Genomic DNA, 16871 nt, shown 5'->3' with positions numbered 1-16871 from the left:
AGGAAGACTAGTCTGAGGATGCGTAGTAAAGGCGCCTGACCCGGAAGTCGGAAGTTCAAAGGCGGCAACCAATCAGAGCTGCGACCGGCGCGGGCTCCCGCCTTCGTGTGCGGGGTTTTGCTGCGTCCGACGCGCCCTGCTCTACCCTCGTCGGGAGCCGAATTCTAGAGGGTAAGCGGGGCGAGGGGGAGGGAGAAAGGGCGGTGTTCGGCACCAATAGCGCCTCAGCGTTCAGTGTTGTTCCTGGGTCACTATCCTTACTCGTCTGGTCCCGGGTGCCGCTTCCGGCTACGGTCGGAGGTCGCGCAGGCTGGAGGCCTCGGTCGGACGGGAGGGAGCGGCAGCATCCAGGTACGCCCTGTATCAGGCCGGAGCCCGGGTCGCTGGTGTGCTGAGGCGCGCTCGCTGGGGCCGGCCTTTGCTTACCGCAGCCTCGCATTCCCAGTCTTCGGTGGCCTTGAGGTTTCCCGCGTATCGTGCGTTGCTTCCAGCCCAGCATCCTCCTCGCGGCCGTAGGTTTCTGTCAGGCCTTGACTCCACCGCGCGTTTTGTCCTCCACGCTCTGACTCTAGTAACTCTGACCCTTTCTCATCTTGTAGTCCGCTGTGCCCTGAAATGCAGCTTTCCGGGGCACCCGTTCCTGTTTATCGATTAATTGGCTCCACTCCTTTGTTGCTTTCAATTCCTGGGATGGTCTCCCCCTCCCTCTTCACTGACGTAAATCCTCCCAATCCTTCTAACGACTGTTGCCCGCCCGTCTCCACCTTTCTGCTAACTTTTCTTCAGCCCTCACTTTGTGTCTGAAGTCTCAAAATGCCTCTTCTGGTCACCGCTGTCTTCTACTTTGTCGAACAGAATTTGGGATGCACAGCTTATCCCCATCAAACCATAAACTCCTTTGGGACAGAAGCCACCTTCTCTGCAGCCTTCATACGTAGCCCGAGTGAAAGGTAGATAAGTGAGTAAATCTAGGCTGACGTGGATGGACCCATTTGAGGAAATGAGTTTTCCAGAGGAGAGAGATCTGAGCTTTGAGGTTTTCCCAAGTTCAGGGGGTCAGAAAAAGAAAAAAGAGCCACAATTTGAAAAGGTTTTTATAGATTACACCCCTGTGTCATTTTTCATTATGGTTTTTTTTTTTCTGAAACCAGTCTTACCCTGTAACAGACCCTTGAGCTTTATTGAGAAAGCTGATGCCCCATAGATGAGAAGGTTCTCCTGCTAACCTCAAAAATTTTCATTTTCAGGGTTAATCCTTCTACTTGAACTTCTAATTTCCTCTTTCTCTGGACCATCCTAGACCTTATTCCATCCCACCCACCTCACTCAGTTTAGCCACCAGTTTCTTCTTTTCTTCTCTGGGAGTTGGTGATGGACAGGGAAGGCTGGCGTGCTGCAGTCTGTAGGGTTGCAAAGCTTAGGACCAGACTGAGTGACTGAATTGAACTTCTTCTCTGAAAACATTCAAATCTCCTTATCAGTAAGCAAAACAAAACTATAATTTACTTGACCTTGTGTTACCTTCACAAGCTGCTACTGTCATTACCATTCCCTTAACCAGCAAATCACAATATCGGTTCTTATGTTTGGGGTGAAAGGGGTTTATGATCCTTCTAATCATCTGTTCTCTCTATCCTAGAAAAATGCATAGACATGTTGGGGTTCACGGGCCTTTTTCAGTCTGGCCCAGTACACCCAAAAGATAAAGCATACCTCTGTTAGTGGCAGTGACTTGATCGAGCAGTGAGAGCAGTGATTTCAACCATCGTCGTGGTTAAATGAAAGAGCATTCCACGTTTCTGGAATTTCCTGTTTTCCTTCCCTAATTGTTTTCTTTCTTCAAACTGGTGTTCCCTAGACTTCACTCTCTTTGGTTTTATCCTCTTAATTTGGTGTCACTTGATATTTCCATATGTATCTGTAGCCTAGCCTCTTTCCCAGGATTTGTTCCATATTTGCATATCCATGTGCCTGACAGACATCATCACGTGAATTTTGCATTAAGCATCTTAACTTGAACATGTCCAATTCATGATCTTGGCTGACGCTTCCTGCCACCAGCACCATACCCATACACACATATAGACACACCTGTTTCTTCTCTTATCTATTAACAGTATCCCACTCCATAAAGTTTCTTCAGTTGTTCACTTGCAGATACATCAATTTTGCCCTAGCCCGTCCGGTTAATAAGCCTTGCTCTACTTCCAGAATAATCGCTGCACTGTGTTCTCCTTTTCTACCGCCCTGCTTTAGCACAGGGTCTGAAACGAGTTTTTGTTAATTTGAAAATAGAAATCTCAGGTTAGATCAGACAGGAGAAGAGATTCTAGAAAATTTTCATCAGTAGATCTTCTATCACTCTTCTAGGCAAGATCTACCATCCTGTTTCCAGCCTTCTTCCTCCAGCTCTGAGAAGAGGTGGTCCTATAAGTGGTTAGCGTCTGGCCAGGGTAATGGGGGATAGGATGAGAAAGAGTAAGTTAGGCGGAGTTTGAAGGCTGCCAAGTCTCTTTGCTGGGAGCTTATTACCTTATTGTGTGTGTGTTTCTGTCTCACAGCTTGGAGGCCTTTCAAACTTCAAATAACCTGAAAACAGCCCTTTCTTATCTTGCCCCTGTGCCATTTGGTTTTCTTCCTCTGACCTTATTTAATGTTACTTTCCATAGCCACTTGGAATTATGATTCAAGGAAGCTGTGCCTCAGCTCAGTATTGGGATCCACCCTCAAGGACTGGCTCAAAGGCAGTGTTCAACTCATGGGACTGACTTTGAAAAGTAATTAGACATCTTCCCCTACTCGAGATCCCCTCAACCAGCTAATTCTGAACTTCTCTCCTTTCAAATTCTTTACTTTTAAGAAACCTATTCTCACTAACTGCAGTCAGATTTTTAATTCTCTCAGCAGAGTCCCAGATTGAGGAACATTTTGTTCAAGATGAGAGATTCTCACTCTAAACTTTCTCTTGTTCCCTAGCTCAGAATATCCAGGGAACACTTAAATTAGAAGTAATTTATCTCAAGCAAATGTGAGTTAACAATTTGCTGGGGCCTCAGTAAGTTTATTTTTAGCCCTTGGGATAGGTCCTTGGTTTTATGTTTGAAACTTAGAATTAATGCTGTAGAAGGTTACATCTAATTGAAACAATATAAACATGCTATTGGCACTGTTTCAAGTATACTGTGGTTTAAACAGATGCTTGAAGACCAACCTGGGAACCTGAGCCATAAATAAGATGATTTTATGGGAAAACAAATTGCATATTGCCCAGAAGGCTCTTATTTGATCCTCCTTGAGAGAATAATATACTGCTAACATTTAATCTCTGGCTATTTCCATTAATTCCTTACTGGCCAGAAAAACTGATGTGTGCCTAAAGTAATGCACCAATTAAGAACATTTCTAGGTGGTCTATACCAGTCACTTCATTCCATAAACATGGAGGGTCAAGTGTTAGCTGTGGTGTCATTCACATGCACCTGGTTTGAGCTGTGTTTCTGTACCTTCTATGCAGACTTCATTTGCCCTTTTGAATCTTAAAAGAGTTCCCGACAATATACTGAGTATGTGCTGTGCTTAGTCGCTCAGTCGTATCCGACTCTTTGTGACCCCATGGACTGTAATCCGTCAGGCTCCTCTGTCCATGGGGATTCTGCAGGCAAGGATACTGGAGTGGATTGTCATGCCTTCCTCCATGGGATCTTCCCAACCCAGGGATTGAACCCAAGTCTCGAACCCAGGTCTCCAGCATTGCGGGCAGATTCTTTACCAGCTGAGCCACCAGGGAAGCCCAAGAAAACTGGAGTGAGTAGCCTATCCCTTCTCCAGGGGATCTTCCCAACCCAGGAATTGAACTGGGGTCTCCTGCATTGCAGGTGGATTCTTTATCAGCTGAGCTACCAAACTCTGCATATGAGTAGGAGCTATTCAGAATAGAGTGCAGCCAGATAAGCAGGGGAGGGGGCTGGGCAGATGAGGCCTTATCCTTGGGTCTAAATCCAGTCTGTCTTTATAGGGGACAACATGCCAACTGCCAAGCAACTAGCTGACATTGGCTACAAGACCTTCTCCACCTCCATGATGCTCCTCACTGTGTACGGGGGCTACCTCTGCAGTGTCCGAGCCTACCACTATTTCCAGCGGCGCAGCTCCCAGCGCCAGGCTGCAGAAGAACAGAAGACCTCAGGAGCCCTATAGAACTGGGGGCTTTTTTCCTTGAGCAGAGAGGCCTGAGGCATGCTGTGGAAAGAATGCATCTGCAATCATTTCTGAGTCAAGAGGACCAGGGCCTTAACTGGCTTTCGAACTCTGGAAAATGCCCATGTTTTCTCTGGTACAGCCAGTTTGGAGAGGCTATCGAATCAAAACAGGAATGGGAGGGTGAGGCACACCTATAGACATAAAATACTTTGCCATATCTGTGTCTTGGTGCTTTTGTTTACTTGAATAGGGTGTAGACCACAGAGGTGGGGCCTTGACTACCCATTTTCTAGTCACAGACTAGAGTTCCATATCTTGGGCTCTGCCTATTAAGTAGTTCTTGGAGTAGTAATCTCCTCTCATAACCTCAATGAAAAGACTGCCCCAGCACGTGTATAAATCCCCTGAGAAGACTCTAAACACAAAGCTCTTTTTTGGTCAGGGGCCATTTCTGGACCACTTACTATGTCCAAGTAATGGGGTTCTCTGGTCAGCATGGCCACACGTGTCAAAGGAGGCAGAGGCTCTTGTTTAGTAGCTGTATCAAAATTGCATGAAGTAGAAGAGGGATAGTTCTTAACATGTGAAGGGCTTTGGGCAGCCTGTAGTAATGCAGTCTATCTCCTTAGGGACAGTGGGTATAAGCATCAGGGTTGATTTCTCTTCTTGCAAAGAGGATATGAAAGAACAGCATTTGAGGTAAAACCCAACTATGAAGAGAGACCATTTCATTTTGAGCTTTGAGGCTGGCTTGTTCACGTCATTCTTGGTAATTGCCCAAATAACTTCTGTGGACACCTGTCCTCTCTTTTGCTCTCATGTACACACTGCTCTGACCTTTGTCTCCCTATTCCTAAACCTTTCACCTTAAAGCCCTGTTCCAGGATGTAAAAACTCAGCTTTCCTATATCTTCAGCCCCCTTCCTCTCATCCTCTCTTGGCATGCTAATGCAGGACTCCACCGCCTTCTCACTTGCCTGTGCAGTAGGATCACAGTTCTCTCAGCTCCCCAGTGCCATTTCCAAACAGTCCTTTCTGTGGAGCTTTCTTATATTCTCATTTTCACTGTTTCAAAACTTGAAGACTTTAACTCTTTGGTTTCCTCCTCTTTTCTTCCCATCTGTTCCTTTTTGGCCAAATCGGCTTCCCTGTTCAGCCTGTGCCCAGCCAATCCTCTTAATAGCGCCCACACCTCCAGCCTTACCCTCAGCCCGACCTTGTCCCATTAGTTACCTAATTCACCCTCTTCCTCCTCCTCAGTAGATAAGCTTGCTTAAGTAGTAGTTCCTAATTTAAAAGACTGGTTTGATTGAGAGAATTCATATTAATACTCTGGTACATGACAGTAAGTGTCAGCTATTTACACCTGCTGCTGACCTCCACACCTGGATTTTCCAGGTTGACCTTTTGAGCTTCACATACAACCAGTTGCTTGCCATATCCACTCAAATCTATAGTCCTCTCTTACGTGACATGTCCACAACTAAGCATTTCTTTGTATCTCCAGGACCTACTCGTGTTTTTTCCCCCTTATTTTCACTATCATCTACGTCAGGAATATAGGGGTCTTATTACATTATCCCCTGTATCCTACTGCCAACCAAGTAATTGTCTTACTAATTTTTACCATTTAAACATCCATTTGGTCAGTTCTACCCTTGTCATTTCTTGCTTACACTTTTGCAGAAGACTTTTAGTTCACAGTTCCAATCTTGACCTCATCAGATTTGCTTCATTGTTATCTGATAATTAGATCTATATTGGCAACAAAGGGAGATCATGGCATTCTCCTGCTTCAGATCCCCTCTGAAGCTCAACCATAGACATCTGGTTAAGAATCGCTGACCTAGGGACTTCCCTGGTGGTCCAGTGGCTAAGACTCCATGCTCCCAATGCAGGGGGCCCAGGTTCAATCCCTGGTCAGGGAACTAGATCCCTTATGCTGCAACTAAAGATCCCACATACTGCAATGGAGATTGAAGATCTTGCATGCCACAACTGAGACCCAGTGCAGCCAAGTGAGCTAAAGAATCCCTCACCTCTATGGTCAAGTCCAAACTCCTGAGTATGGTGCATCCTCAAGTCCTTCAGATTTGACCCACCTTTACGTTCCTACCTCACCCTTTGTGTTCTAGCAACATCAACCCCCTTGTGTGGTTGCACGCTGTTTCTTGTCTCCATGCTTGTTCATGCTTTCTCTTTAAATGGAACCTCCTCTCCATCTTACTGTATCCTTTTTACAAAAAGGTTTCTCTGACCCTTCACCCCCCCCCCCCCCCCCCATGCTGGGCCAAATATATATAGAAGACACCACTTTTTCTCTGGAAAAAAAAAAATCTTTAAAAGTACGGATAGCTAAGACAATTTTGAAAAGAAACAAAGAAGATGGGTTGGGGCTACCAGATACCAAGACACTATAGAAAGCTAACAGTAATTAAGTGTTGTGGTATTAGTACAGGAGCAGACAAATAGACCAATGGCATAGAAAAATAAACTCATATATATATGTGTATATATATATGAGAAATTGAATATGAGAGGATATATCACAAACCCACGGGGAAACCCATAGTCTCTGTTATGGATACAAATGTGGTTGTAAAAGTATAAAAAATGGATTGCAAGTACAATAGTAGTCATTATATTGGGGATGAGGTCCTGTGGAACAGGGTAGAGGCTGAAGGAGGCCTTATATGGAAACTGTTTCCTCTATTCACAAAACTTTGAACACCAGATACGTTTTTCCCACACCAATCAATGTTCCAACTCACCAGACACTATGTCCTTAGTTCAATTCTGCCACTAAGTTACCTGGAGTTAATACAGACACCACAGGTTAAGGGCCTCAATCCCAGAAAACTACCCCCAACTTGAGATATCATTCCCAAGTAGTGGGTCTCCAGATTACCCACTTTTGCCTGACAGCTATAGATCCATTCCCATGACTCCTGCTCAGGCTTGACAGTTTGCTAAGATGGCTTATATAACTGAACTCAGAGAAACTATTATTACCAGTTTATTATAAAAGATACCACTCAGGAACAGCCAAATGGAAGAGATGCCTAGGGCACAGCACCCTATCAGCACCTCAGTGTGTTCAATCCAGGAGCTCTCTGAACCCCACTGTTAAAGAGTTTTAATGGAGGTTCCGTTATATAAGCATGATTGAATCATTAGTCATCTAATGATTAAACTCTAGCAGCTCTCCCCTCCCAGGAGATCAAAAGAGTAGGGCTGAAAGTTCCAGCCTTCTAATCTGTCTTGTCTGTCTTCTCTGGCAACCAGCTTCCATCCTGAAATGATCGAGGGGCTCACCACAAGTAATCTCATTAGCAGATAAAGACACATCACTCTGCAGATTCCCAAAGGTCTTAGAGGCTCTGTGCCAAGAACATGTTTTTTTATTCCAGTTTCTCAAAAAGTTGAGAGAAAAATACTTTTGATAGCTTCCTATTATTTACTACAGAGGTTCTCAGCAGAAGTGCCACCCGCCCCCACTCCCCCCCCACACACACGACAAAGGTGAAAGTGTTTTGACTGTCGCAATGATTGGAAAGCATCTCTGGCATTTGGTAGGTGGAGGCCAAGGATACTATACTTCTTACAGTGCGTGGGATAGTCTTGCACAAGAAACTGTCCCAAGTCCTACACAGCTATCAAATGTCCCCATAGATATTTAAGTGAAAAAACAATTTATAATTAGCCGAGCATATAACCTCACACAAAGTATTTTTGGTACAGTTTTTGGTATACTCTGAATTCTCTAGGATGCAACTACTGTATAAATGAAGGGGAGATTGTACAGTATTTGTTTTATTTAGAACTTTTGTTCACCACTTAAAAAAAGCATTTCACTGATGGCAGAGCCTGTTCCCGGCATTTGGCTCTCTGACAAAACACAGTAGTACCAGTCTCCATTTGTAGCCCTTGTATTCACGGTGAATGTACAAAAGTGCAAGCATCTGAGTGCTGGTATAACTATGCCCAATATTTATGTATGGAAATAATTTTATTATAAATTCTTTTTAAAAAGTATCCTTTATATTACCATAGGATATTATTCAGATTTTAAAAAATTCTGATTTTTAAAAAGTTAAATGTTAATTGCATTTAAGGATAGTAAAGTGAGTGTTACAAATATTTGTTATACAAAGTAGATGGTTCAGAAATAATCCATTCATATTTGGTTGATATTTGCTATGGTACTGCAATAATGGTTCAATTCGTTTCAACTTGGCTAGGCTGGGGTGCCTAGTTGTTTTGTCAAACATCAATCTGGATGTTGCCATGAAGGTATTTTTTAGATGTAATGAACACATCAGCTGACTTGGAGTAAAGCACATTGTCCTCCATAATCTGGATGGGCCTCACCCAATCAGCTGAGTCCCTAAGAGCAAGGACAGAGTTCCTAAAGAAGGAATTCTGCATCAAGTCTGTAAGATATAAACCTTACCTGAGTTTCCAGCCTGTGGATCTTACCTCACCCAATCAGCTGAAGCCCTAGGAGCAAGGACAGAGTTCTTAAAGAAGGAATTCTGCATCAAGTCTGTAGGATATAAACCCTACTTGAGTTTCCAGCCTGTGGATCTTAGAATGTAACATCAACTCTCACCTGCATTTTCAGCCTGCTGGCCTGCTCTACAGATTTCAGACTTACCAGTCCCTACAACTGTATTAGCCAGTTCCTTGAAATAAATCTTACTCTCACTCTTATTCTCTCTCTAATGTATTAGTTTTGTTTCTCTGGAGAATTCTAATAGAGTAGCAATATATAGTATTTCAATATATATCTGTCCAGTCTTATTTCCTGCCTAGGTTCAGAACTCTCCTACCTCATTTTCACTTGGAGTACCTACTGTCTTTTCAAATACAGCTTGTCAAAACCTAAATTCAAGCAATTGTTTGGTATTTACTGAGCATGAAGTGTATGTATTTAATGAAAAAGAATAAAAAAAATAGACTTATGTGCTGTCAAATTAAGATGAAGGAATATAATTAAGTTCATTGGTTATTACACTAAGTATCAATGGACTGAATTCTCTCATTTATAGACAAAATCTAATAGATTTGAGCGAAAAAGGCAAATCCAAAATATATATAGTTTCCAATATACATACTAGTACAGAGAAGTTGAAAATAGATGGGTAAGACGTATCAGACAAATGCAAACCAAGGTTAAGCAATAGTGGTAATATTAAGAAAAGTTGAAAAACACTAAATGGAATAAATAGATCATTTGGTAATATAAAAAGACATAAATTATATAAAGAAGGGTAGTTATCATAAATTTGAAACTAAGAAACTAAAGGAAAAATTCTTAGGAATACAGGGAGAACAGGATAAAAATACAATTATAGTGAGAGCCTGTATTATACTTTGTTCAGAACTGAACAGCACTAGAGGAATAAAAACAGAAGAAATGAATAATACAAACAACACACCTGACACACAAGTAGGTGTATACATAATAAATACCGAATAGATGATTTTCTGTATCTATAGAATACTTATAAACAGTGATTATTTAACTACTCAAAATTTTTTAAAACAAATTTAAAAGTAGGAATTTTACAGATCGTATTCTCTAATCACATCCAATAAAATTATAAATAAATGATGACCTCAACTACTTGGAAATGAAATATTCCTGGGAAACCTTCAAATCAAAGAGGAAAAAACTGAAGATTTTTACCTTCTTTAAAAGCAATAAAACAATATTTCATACAAAACTGTAGGATACAGCCCAAGGTCATGTCAGGAAACATGCCCTTAAATGCCTTTGCAAGGGAAAAAAAAAAGGTAATGGGCTTTAAAAATAGAGATGAAAACCACTGGCTACTAGGTCAAGGTCAAATTCTCTATCATGATATTTAAGACCTCTTTTGGAAAGAAAAAAAAAACTCTTTTGCACTCCCAAGCAACCAACCCTTTCACAGCACTTTTAATATTTAAATAATACAAGGAAATCTTTTGTTAATGGCAATACAAGTTTGTATACTCTTTTCCTATCAAAAATTTAAAGTGTCTATATCCTCTTACCTAGTTATTTCTGTGCTAGGACTGTAGCCACACAACTGTAAGATATATTCATTCAAAGGTATTATCTGCAGTATTATGTTAATAGTAAAGAAACTTAAATAAGCTCAGGAATTAGTTAACAAATAATGGTATACTCATAAAATGGAATGTTATCAGTCAAAACCAGGAGAATATGTATGATCTCTCATTTTTGTTTTAAAAGAAACACATTTGTATACATTTGGTTATCTGATAAGTGGTCCCAGAAGACTATATACCAAACTGTTAATAATGATTAGGGTGAATGGAGAGGTCAGGTACTTAATTAGTTGCATTTTTTACAATGAGCATATCTGATTTCTATAATAAAAATATTTTTTGAGTTATAAACATATGAAAGCTGAGGGAACTTAGAAATAACACTTATATACTTATTTCCTCAGTTTTAACTGGAACATATTGCCACACTTGCTTCAACAGGTTTTTTGGTTTTTGTTTAAGGGAAAAAAAAAGTGTTCATTTGTATCATATCTACTAGTTTTTAAGTTTCTTAAGGTCAGGACTCAAAACATGAATATATCCTCAGTGTAAAATATTTTCAAATATAGACAAATAATTGTCCTTCTGCCCCCTACCCCACAACACCCCATCCTATTTCCCTACTCATAAATTACCTGTGTTAACAGTTTGATATGTTCTTATTACCATTTTCAGTGTGTTTACATGTATATAAAGAAATATATGTTGATTGAATTATCTTTTCTCTGGTCTTTTCAACTATTCAGAGGCCAAAGCCTCAGGAAAGGAGGACAATGGGCAGAGCTTGGGACCCCATAGCTCTCCCCACTCTGTGTTAGTCAGGATCAGCTTTGGGAGCAGGGCTACAGCTTGTCCTGGGAACCCTACTGTGTGGAGAGAACAGCCAGACTACTAGGAGCCACAAGGAATATATCCATACCTGTGCGAGCCACAATTCCTTATAATAAATTATTACTAGCAAAGAAAGTCATGTTACTGCTAGAAAGTTTCATATTGTTTCCTAAACATCTTTCACAGAAGCCAGTTGAGTGAAGGCAGATTCCAAATCTGCTCTTATAGGCTTAGGGCTTGTGGCTAAACTCTTCCTGATTGAGGCCTGCCCTACAAGAGACCTTACTGAGCTAAAAGGAAAAATAGAATTGTATGCTGATGGCTGAGGTGAAGGTGGTACAGATAACCTTACTAGGTACAGACCTATGCCAATTCATAGGCCCCCTTTTAAAAAAGCCATTTCCTTAAAAAAGCCTTTTAAGGTCGGGTCCTAAGTCCTGGGATAGGACTTAGGATAGGACTTATGTGTGTAGTATTATACACACATACACACAGCCTCTCTGCGACTTGTTTTAGAAAACTTCTTGCTGCTTAAAACTTTGGGCCTCCCATGATCTACCAGCTAAAATTTAACTCTAGCCTGATAGTCAGGGTTCTTCACAATCTGGCCCCAAGCCACCTTCTTATTCTCATCTCTTGCTACTTTGGTCCAACTCCAACAGATTAGAGTTCCCTGAAAATGCCACATACTTGTTTTTACATTGGAAAAGCTTTTTTAAATTATGAATTATTCCAAACTTATTGAAGACCACCAAAAATAAAATTTCATATGAAATCCATACTCTTCCTCCATAAAGATAAGCAGTGTCCATTCTTATATATTTCTGAATGTTTATTACAGAAATACCCTAAATATATTTTTGGGTTAAACAAGTAATGTTACTTTGCATCAGATGGGACATATATATATATATATATATATATATATATATATTTTTTTTTCCCCCCCAGCTTGCCTTTTTCACTCAACATTATGCTTCTGATATTTATCCTTTGCAAAGATTAATTTTATGTGTTGAGTTGGCCACAGAAGACCCAGCCAGTTAGTTAGAGTATTCCTGGTGCATCTGAGAGGGTGTTTCTGGATGACATTGAGTCTGTAGACTGAATAAAGCAATTGCTCTCCCCAGTGTGGTTGGGTCTTATCCAATCCATTGACAGCCTAAATAGAAAAGGTAAAGTAAGCTCATAAAAGGCTTCCCTGGTGGCTCAGTGGTCAAGAATCTGCCTGCCAGTGCAGGAGACACAGGTTTGATCCCCAGTCCGGGAAGATCCACTGCAGAAGGAAATGGCAATTCACTCCAGTATTCTTGCCTGGAGAATCCCATGGACAGGAGAGCTTGGCAGGCTACAGTCCATGGGGTCACAAAGAGTCAGACACAGCTTACCAACTGAACAACAACGGCTCATACAACTCAACATAAAAAACCAACCCGATGGACAGAAGACCTAAATAGACATTTTTCCAAAGAAGATACACATATGCCCAAAAGGCTCAACACTGCTAATCATCAGGGAAATGCAAATCAAAACTACAATGAGATACCACCTCACACCTATCAGAATGGCTACTGTCAAAAGACCACAAATAAATGTTGGCAAGGATGTGGCGAAAAGGGAACCCCAGTACACTGTTGGTGGGAATGTAAACTGGTGCAGCTATTATGGAAAACAGTACTGGAGGTTCCTCAATAAACTAAAAATGGAACTACCATATCATCCAGTGATTCCACTCTTCGGTATAAACCTGAGGAAAATGAAAACACTAATTTGAAAAGATAATATGCACCCCAATGCTCATAGCAGCATTATTTATAATAGGCAAGATATGGAAGCAATCAATGTGTCCATCAACAGATGAATAGATAAAGAAGATGTATTATACACACAAACACACACAAAATGGATTACTCAGCCAAAGAGAAGAATGAAAATTTGCCATTTGCAACAGCACAGATAGACTTAAGAGGGTATTATGCTTAGTGAAATAAGACAAATACTAATGTGTTATCACTTATATGTGGAATCTTTTAAAAAATATATATGTCAAACTATTATAAATCAATAATACTTTAATCTTTTTAATTAAAAAAATATTTATTTGACTGACCAGGTCTTAGTTACAGCATGTGGGATCTTCAATCTTTAGTTGTGACATGTGGGATCTAGTTCCCTGACCAGGGATCAAACCCAGGTCCCCTGCATTAAGAGTGCAGTCTTGGCCACTGGATCACCAGGGAAATTCCTTAAACTTTTTTAAAAGGTAGAGTAAGAGGGCAGTCTTTCTACTTGACTGTCTTTGAGCTGGAACATTTGTCATCCCCTGCCTATGGACTTGGACTGCAGCTTTCACTACTGGCTTTCCTAGTTTTCAGGCTTTTGGACTCAAATTGGAACTATACCATCAACTATAGCCTTCTTGGATCTCTAGCTTGCTGACTATAGGTCCTGAGAGTTCTCAGACTCCAAAACCACATGAAACAATTCCCTATAACATTTTTGAAAATTCATACATAAATATATATATGTCCTACTGGTTTGGACTACACATCCATATTAACAGGAAAACTTAGCTCTTCATTTTAGTTGTTGTATAATATTCCAATTACATGAGTAGATTAATTTATTCCATTTCTCTAGTGGAAAGATCACTGATCTTTTCCCACTTTTCCCCCACTTATAAACAGCAGTGCAATTAGTTTCCTTGTTCTAGTTTCTATAAAAGATACTTAGCTTTACTAGTTACTAAGTTGCTTTTCCAAAAGTTATGTCAATGTTACTCACACTGGCAACATTTCCTCATTCTGTTGGTGTAAAGTGGATTCTATTTATTTTACATATCATTGATTTCTAGTAAGGTTGATCACCTTTTTATTGATTATCCATTGGCATATTCACTCTTTAGGAATTACCTATTCATATCCTTTGTTCCCTCCCCTATCTCCTTTTCTTCCTATTGGGTTGTCCTTGTCATTTCTTTAATTATATACATTCTGGATACTTGTATTTTGTTAGGTTATATGTGCTGCAGGCTTGAGATAATCTTTTGGAACTTTTCTATTTGGTGGGGGGTGTTGGTGGTAGTGTATTAGTAAGAACCCCAACATTGTCTGCATCCTCATGTACAGGTCTTCCCAAAACAGGCCCAGAGATAATTAACCTGAGATCAATTTTCCTGCAAGTTCTTACCTGGGGATGGGGTTTGGGGGTTGTGATGTTTCCCAGACCACATAGGAAGTATGCATTTAGGTTCTCAAATTCATATGAAGTATGGGCCCAGAATTTGAGGATATTCGCAAGAGCATCCTGACCTCCCAAGCCCAAGCATTCAAACATCTTTGCTTTCTCCTTTTGCCAACTGCGTGGATTTTTCATAGTTCCCTCCTTTTGCTGTTGCTTTAACTCGAGGTCTCAGTTCAGCTTCCTGCATGGGGCCACAGCCTTGTCTCTTGTCAGCATTAAAACCCCAGTCTTTATTCCTTCAGTAACTGCATCAAAGGTTTTGCCTTCTGCTCTAGTTTTCAACTGCTTTGCATCTCTTGTGTCCCTTTCTTAGAAGCTCAGCTGTGCATTAAAGGGAAGAAAAACAAAAACCACCTCAAGTTTATCCACCATTTCTAGATGTTTGTCTCAAGTTATTTCATATCAACCAGAACTGATATCTTTCATATACTCCTATCTCTCCTAAATATAATACCTTCCTATTCCTGTTTTCCTGGCAAAGCTCTACTCATCTTTAATGGTCCAGCTCCACTTTCAAATTTTCTCTCACCTTGCCAAGAACAATTTAGAACAGTCGCTATCACATTGTATCATCCCCCCCGCCCCCCTTTCCTTACTGGTGTCTGAGCTCTTTGAAAGTAGAAACCAGATCTTATTCATCTTTGTGTCTCTAGCTTCTCTGCCACAATGCCTTTCATCAAGTAGGCACTTGATAAATATTTCATTGAAGTGAAAGTATCTTCCTGCAGGCATATTGGATCTAAAGTCTGAAGAACTTCCTTTAAAATAAGCATACTACCACCAACTACACTCATGATTATTTTTAGGATTGTGAAAGCTCTGTTGTGTCCAACTCTTTGCGACCCCATGGACTATACATATACAGTCCATGGAATTCTCCAGGCCAGAATACTGGAGTGGGTAGCCTTTTCCTTCTCCAGAGGATCTTCCCAACCCAGGGATCAAACTCAGGTTTCGCTCATTGCAGGTGGATTCTTTACCAGCTGAGCCACAAGGGAAACCGAAGAATACTAGAGTGGGTAGCCTGTCCCTTCTCCAGTGGATCTTTCCAATCCAGGAATTGAACCAGGGTCTCCTGCATTGCAGGCGGATTCTTTACCAACTGAGCTATCAGGGAAGCCCTGGTATGGCTTCCCAATTTATAGCAGCTTCCCACTTAGGGTCAAGGTACAATCCGAACACTCATTTATAGAATGTGGATAATAATCCCTACTTTTACAAAGTGTTCTGAAGTTCACTGAAGTTGTGAAATCATCTTCAAAGCAGTTAAGCCCTATACAAACGTGTTAACTTTTCAGTAAATAATAAAGTTAAAACTTCATGTGGGATCTAGTTCCCTGACTAGGGATAGAACCCACACCCCCTATAGTGGAAATGTGGAGTTTAATGGCTGGACCTCCAGGGGTCTCTCAAATTCTTTTATATTCAAAAAAGGAGAGGTAATGCCTTGCTTCTCTTATAAATATTCCTAGTTCTCGGGTAGGGATGATGTGTTTGCATCTAACCTGCTCTCAGGCATGAAACCTTCCAAGGCCATCTATAAATCTGGCCTCACAACAGTCTTGCCATCCCAGTTAACACGATTATCTTCCAGTTCTGGATTCAAGCCCTCTAGCATTCTCACTTCCCTCCAATTCCAACTATATGCTCAGAACAAGCCCTGTTCCTATAACCGACTCTAATCTCAATTCAGTCATCCAAAGTTAACTCTAATCAGTCTATGCCTCTGACTAGAAGTGTCTTCAACAACTATTCTTCCTTATGTGAAGTCTTGAGAAGTGTTACAGTATAGTGATTAAGAATAGAGACTCTGAGTTTGATTCTTTACTAGGTGTTTGAGTTTAGCGAAGTTAGCCTATTTTGCTGTATTTTAGTCCTCTATAAAGTGCTTGATACTGTACCTGGTACGTAATAAAGAGCTATGTGTTAGCTATTATTATTTTAATTATACCACGTGTCAGATTAACTGGGCCAACTAATTCAATCGTATTTACAAAGCAATTGTTCAAACTTCAAAAGGCATACATATCTTGTCTGACTTTCCAAAGCATTTTCATGTTTCACAATTACTATTCAACAATATGGTAAGTTGAGGAACTAAATGTAAGACTTTAGTCTTTTAGTCTTCCTGACTAGTTCTGACTAAATAACTACGTAAAATTTTTTAGAACTTAATTTGCCCTTGTGCTATATATAGTAAGTCTTTTTTAAAATCCAGTCACTCGGTAAGATAAATTTAGTAGGGTCAATATCCCAGTAATGTCAATGAACATCAAAAGAGTGTCTGATTCTTAGAACAATAACCTACAATAACCTATTTCTTTCCATTTTTATCTGTCTCCTTAACATTGTTAAGGAAGCACTCCATATGTCTTAATGTACCCAAGAGCATCTGGAAATATTTTGATAACCTGAATATTCACTAAATGGAAAATATTCTAAGCGATAAATACTACTATTGGTAATTTTGCCTTAAACCTCAACTGTAGAAAAATCTAGACTAGGAAAATTGATTCTCCATGGGCTAAAAGACAAACCAG

The 16871-nt window shown here is 40.5% G+C and overlaps 2 protein-coding genes and 1 non-coding gene across 9 annotated transcripts in view; all 3 read left to right on the top strand.

The window, feature by feature from the left end:
- LOC122682197 (tubulin alpha-1C chain-like) overlaps nt 1–16871 on the top strand; it is a 1110822-nt gene that overhangs the window by 756377 nt on the left and 337574 nt on the right. The window lies entirely within an intron of this gene.
- On the top strand, nt 29–4417 carry LOC122682389 (cytochrome c oxidase assembly protein COX14). Of its 7 annotated transcripts, XM_043885168.1 has the most exons (4): nt 214–351; nt 856–950; nt 2670–2777; nt 4016–4417. In XM_043885168.1, the coding sequence occupies exons 3-4, from the start codon at nt 2759–2761 to the stop codon at nt 4195–4197; spliced, it is 201 nt and encodes a 66-aa protein (XP_043741103.1). In that variant the 5' UTR covers nt 214–351; nt 856–950; nt 2670–2758; the 3' UTR covers nt 4198–4417. The 7 variants fall into 7 exon arrangements, with proteins under 7 accessions (XP_043741107.1, XP_043741109.1, XP_043741103.1 ...); XM_043885174.1 differs by lacking the exon at nt 856–950 and having other exon boundaries at nt 190–351; XM_043885170.1 differs by lacking the exon at nt 2670–2777.
- On the top strand, nt 6056–6128 carry TRNAW-CCA. Its single transcript has one exon. It is a non-coding gene; the product is annotated as a tRNA-Trp (tRNA).

The sequence above is a fragment of the Cervus elaphus genome, chromosome 3 (assembly GCF_910594005.1).
Source record: "Cervus elaphus chromosome 3, mCerEla1.1, whole genome shotgun sequence".
Classification (NCBI taxonomy): domain Eukaryota; kingdom Metazoa; phylum Chordata; class Mammalia; order Artiodactyla; family Cervidae; genus Cervus; species Cervus elaphus.
This window is presented reverse-complemented; position numbering and strand designations above follow the sequence as displayed.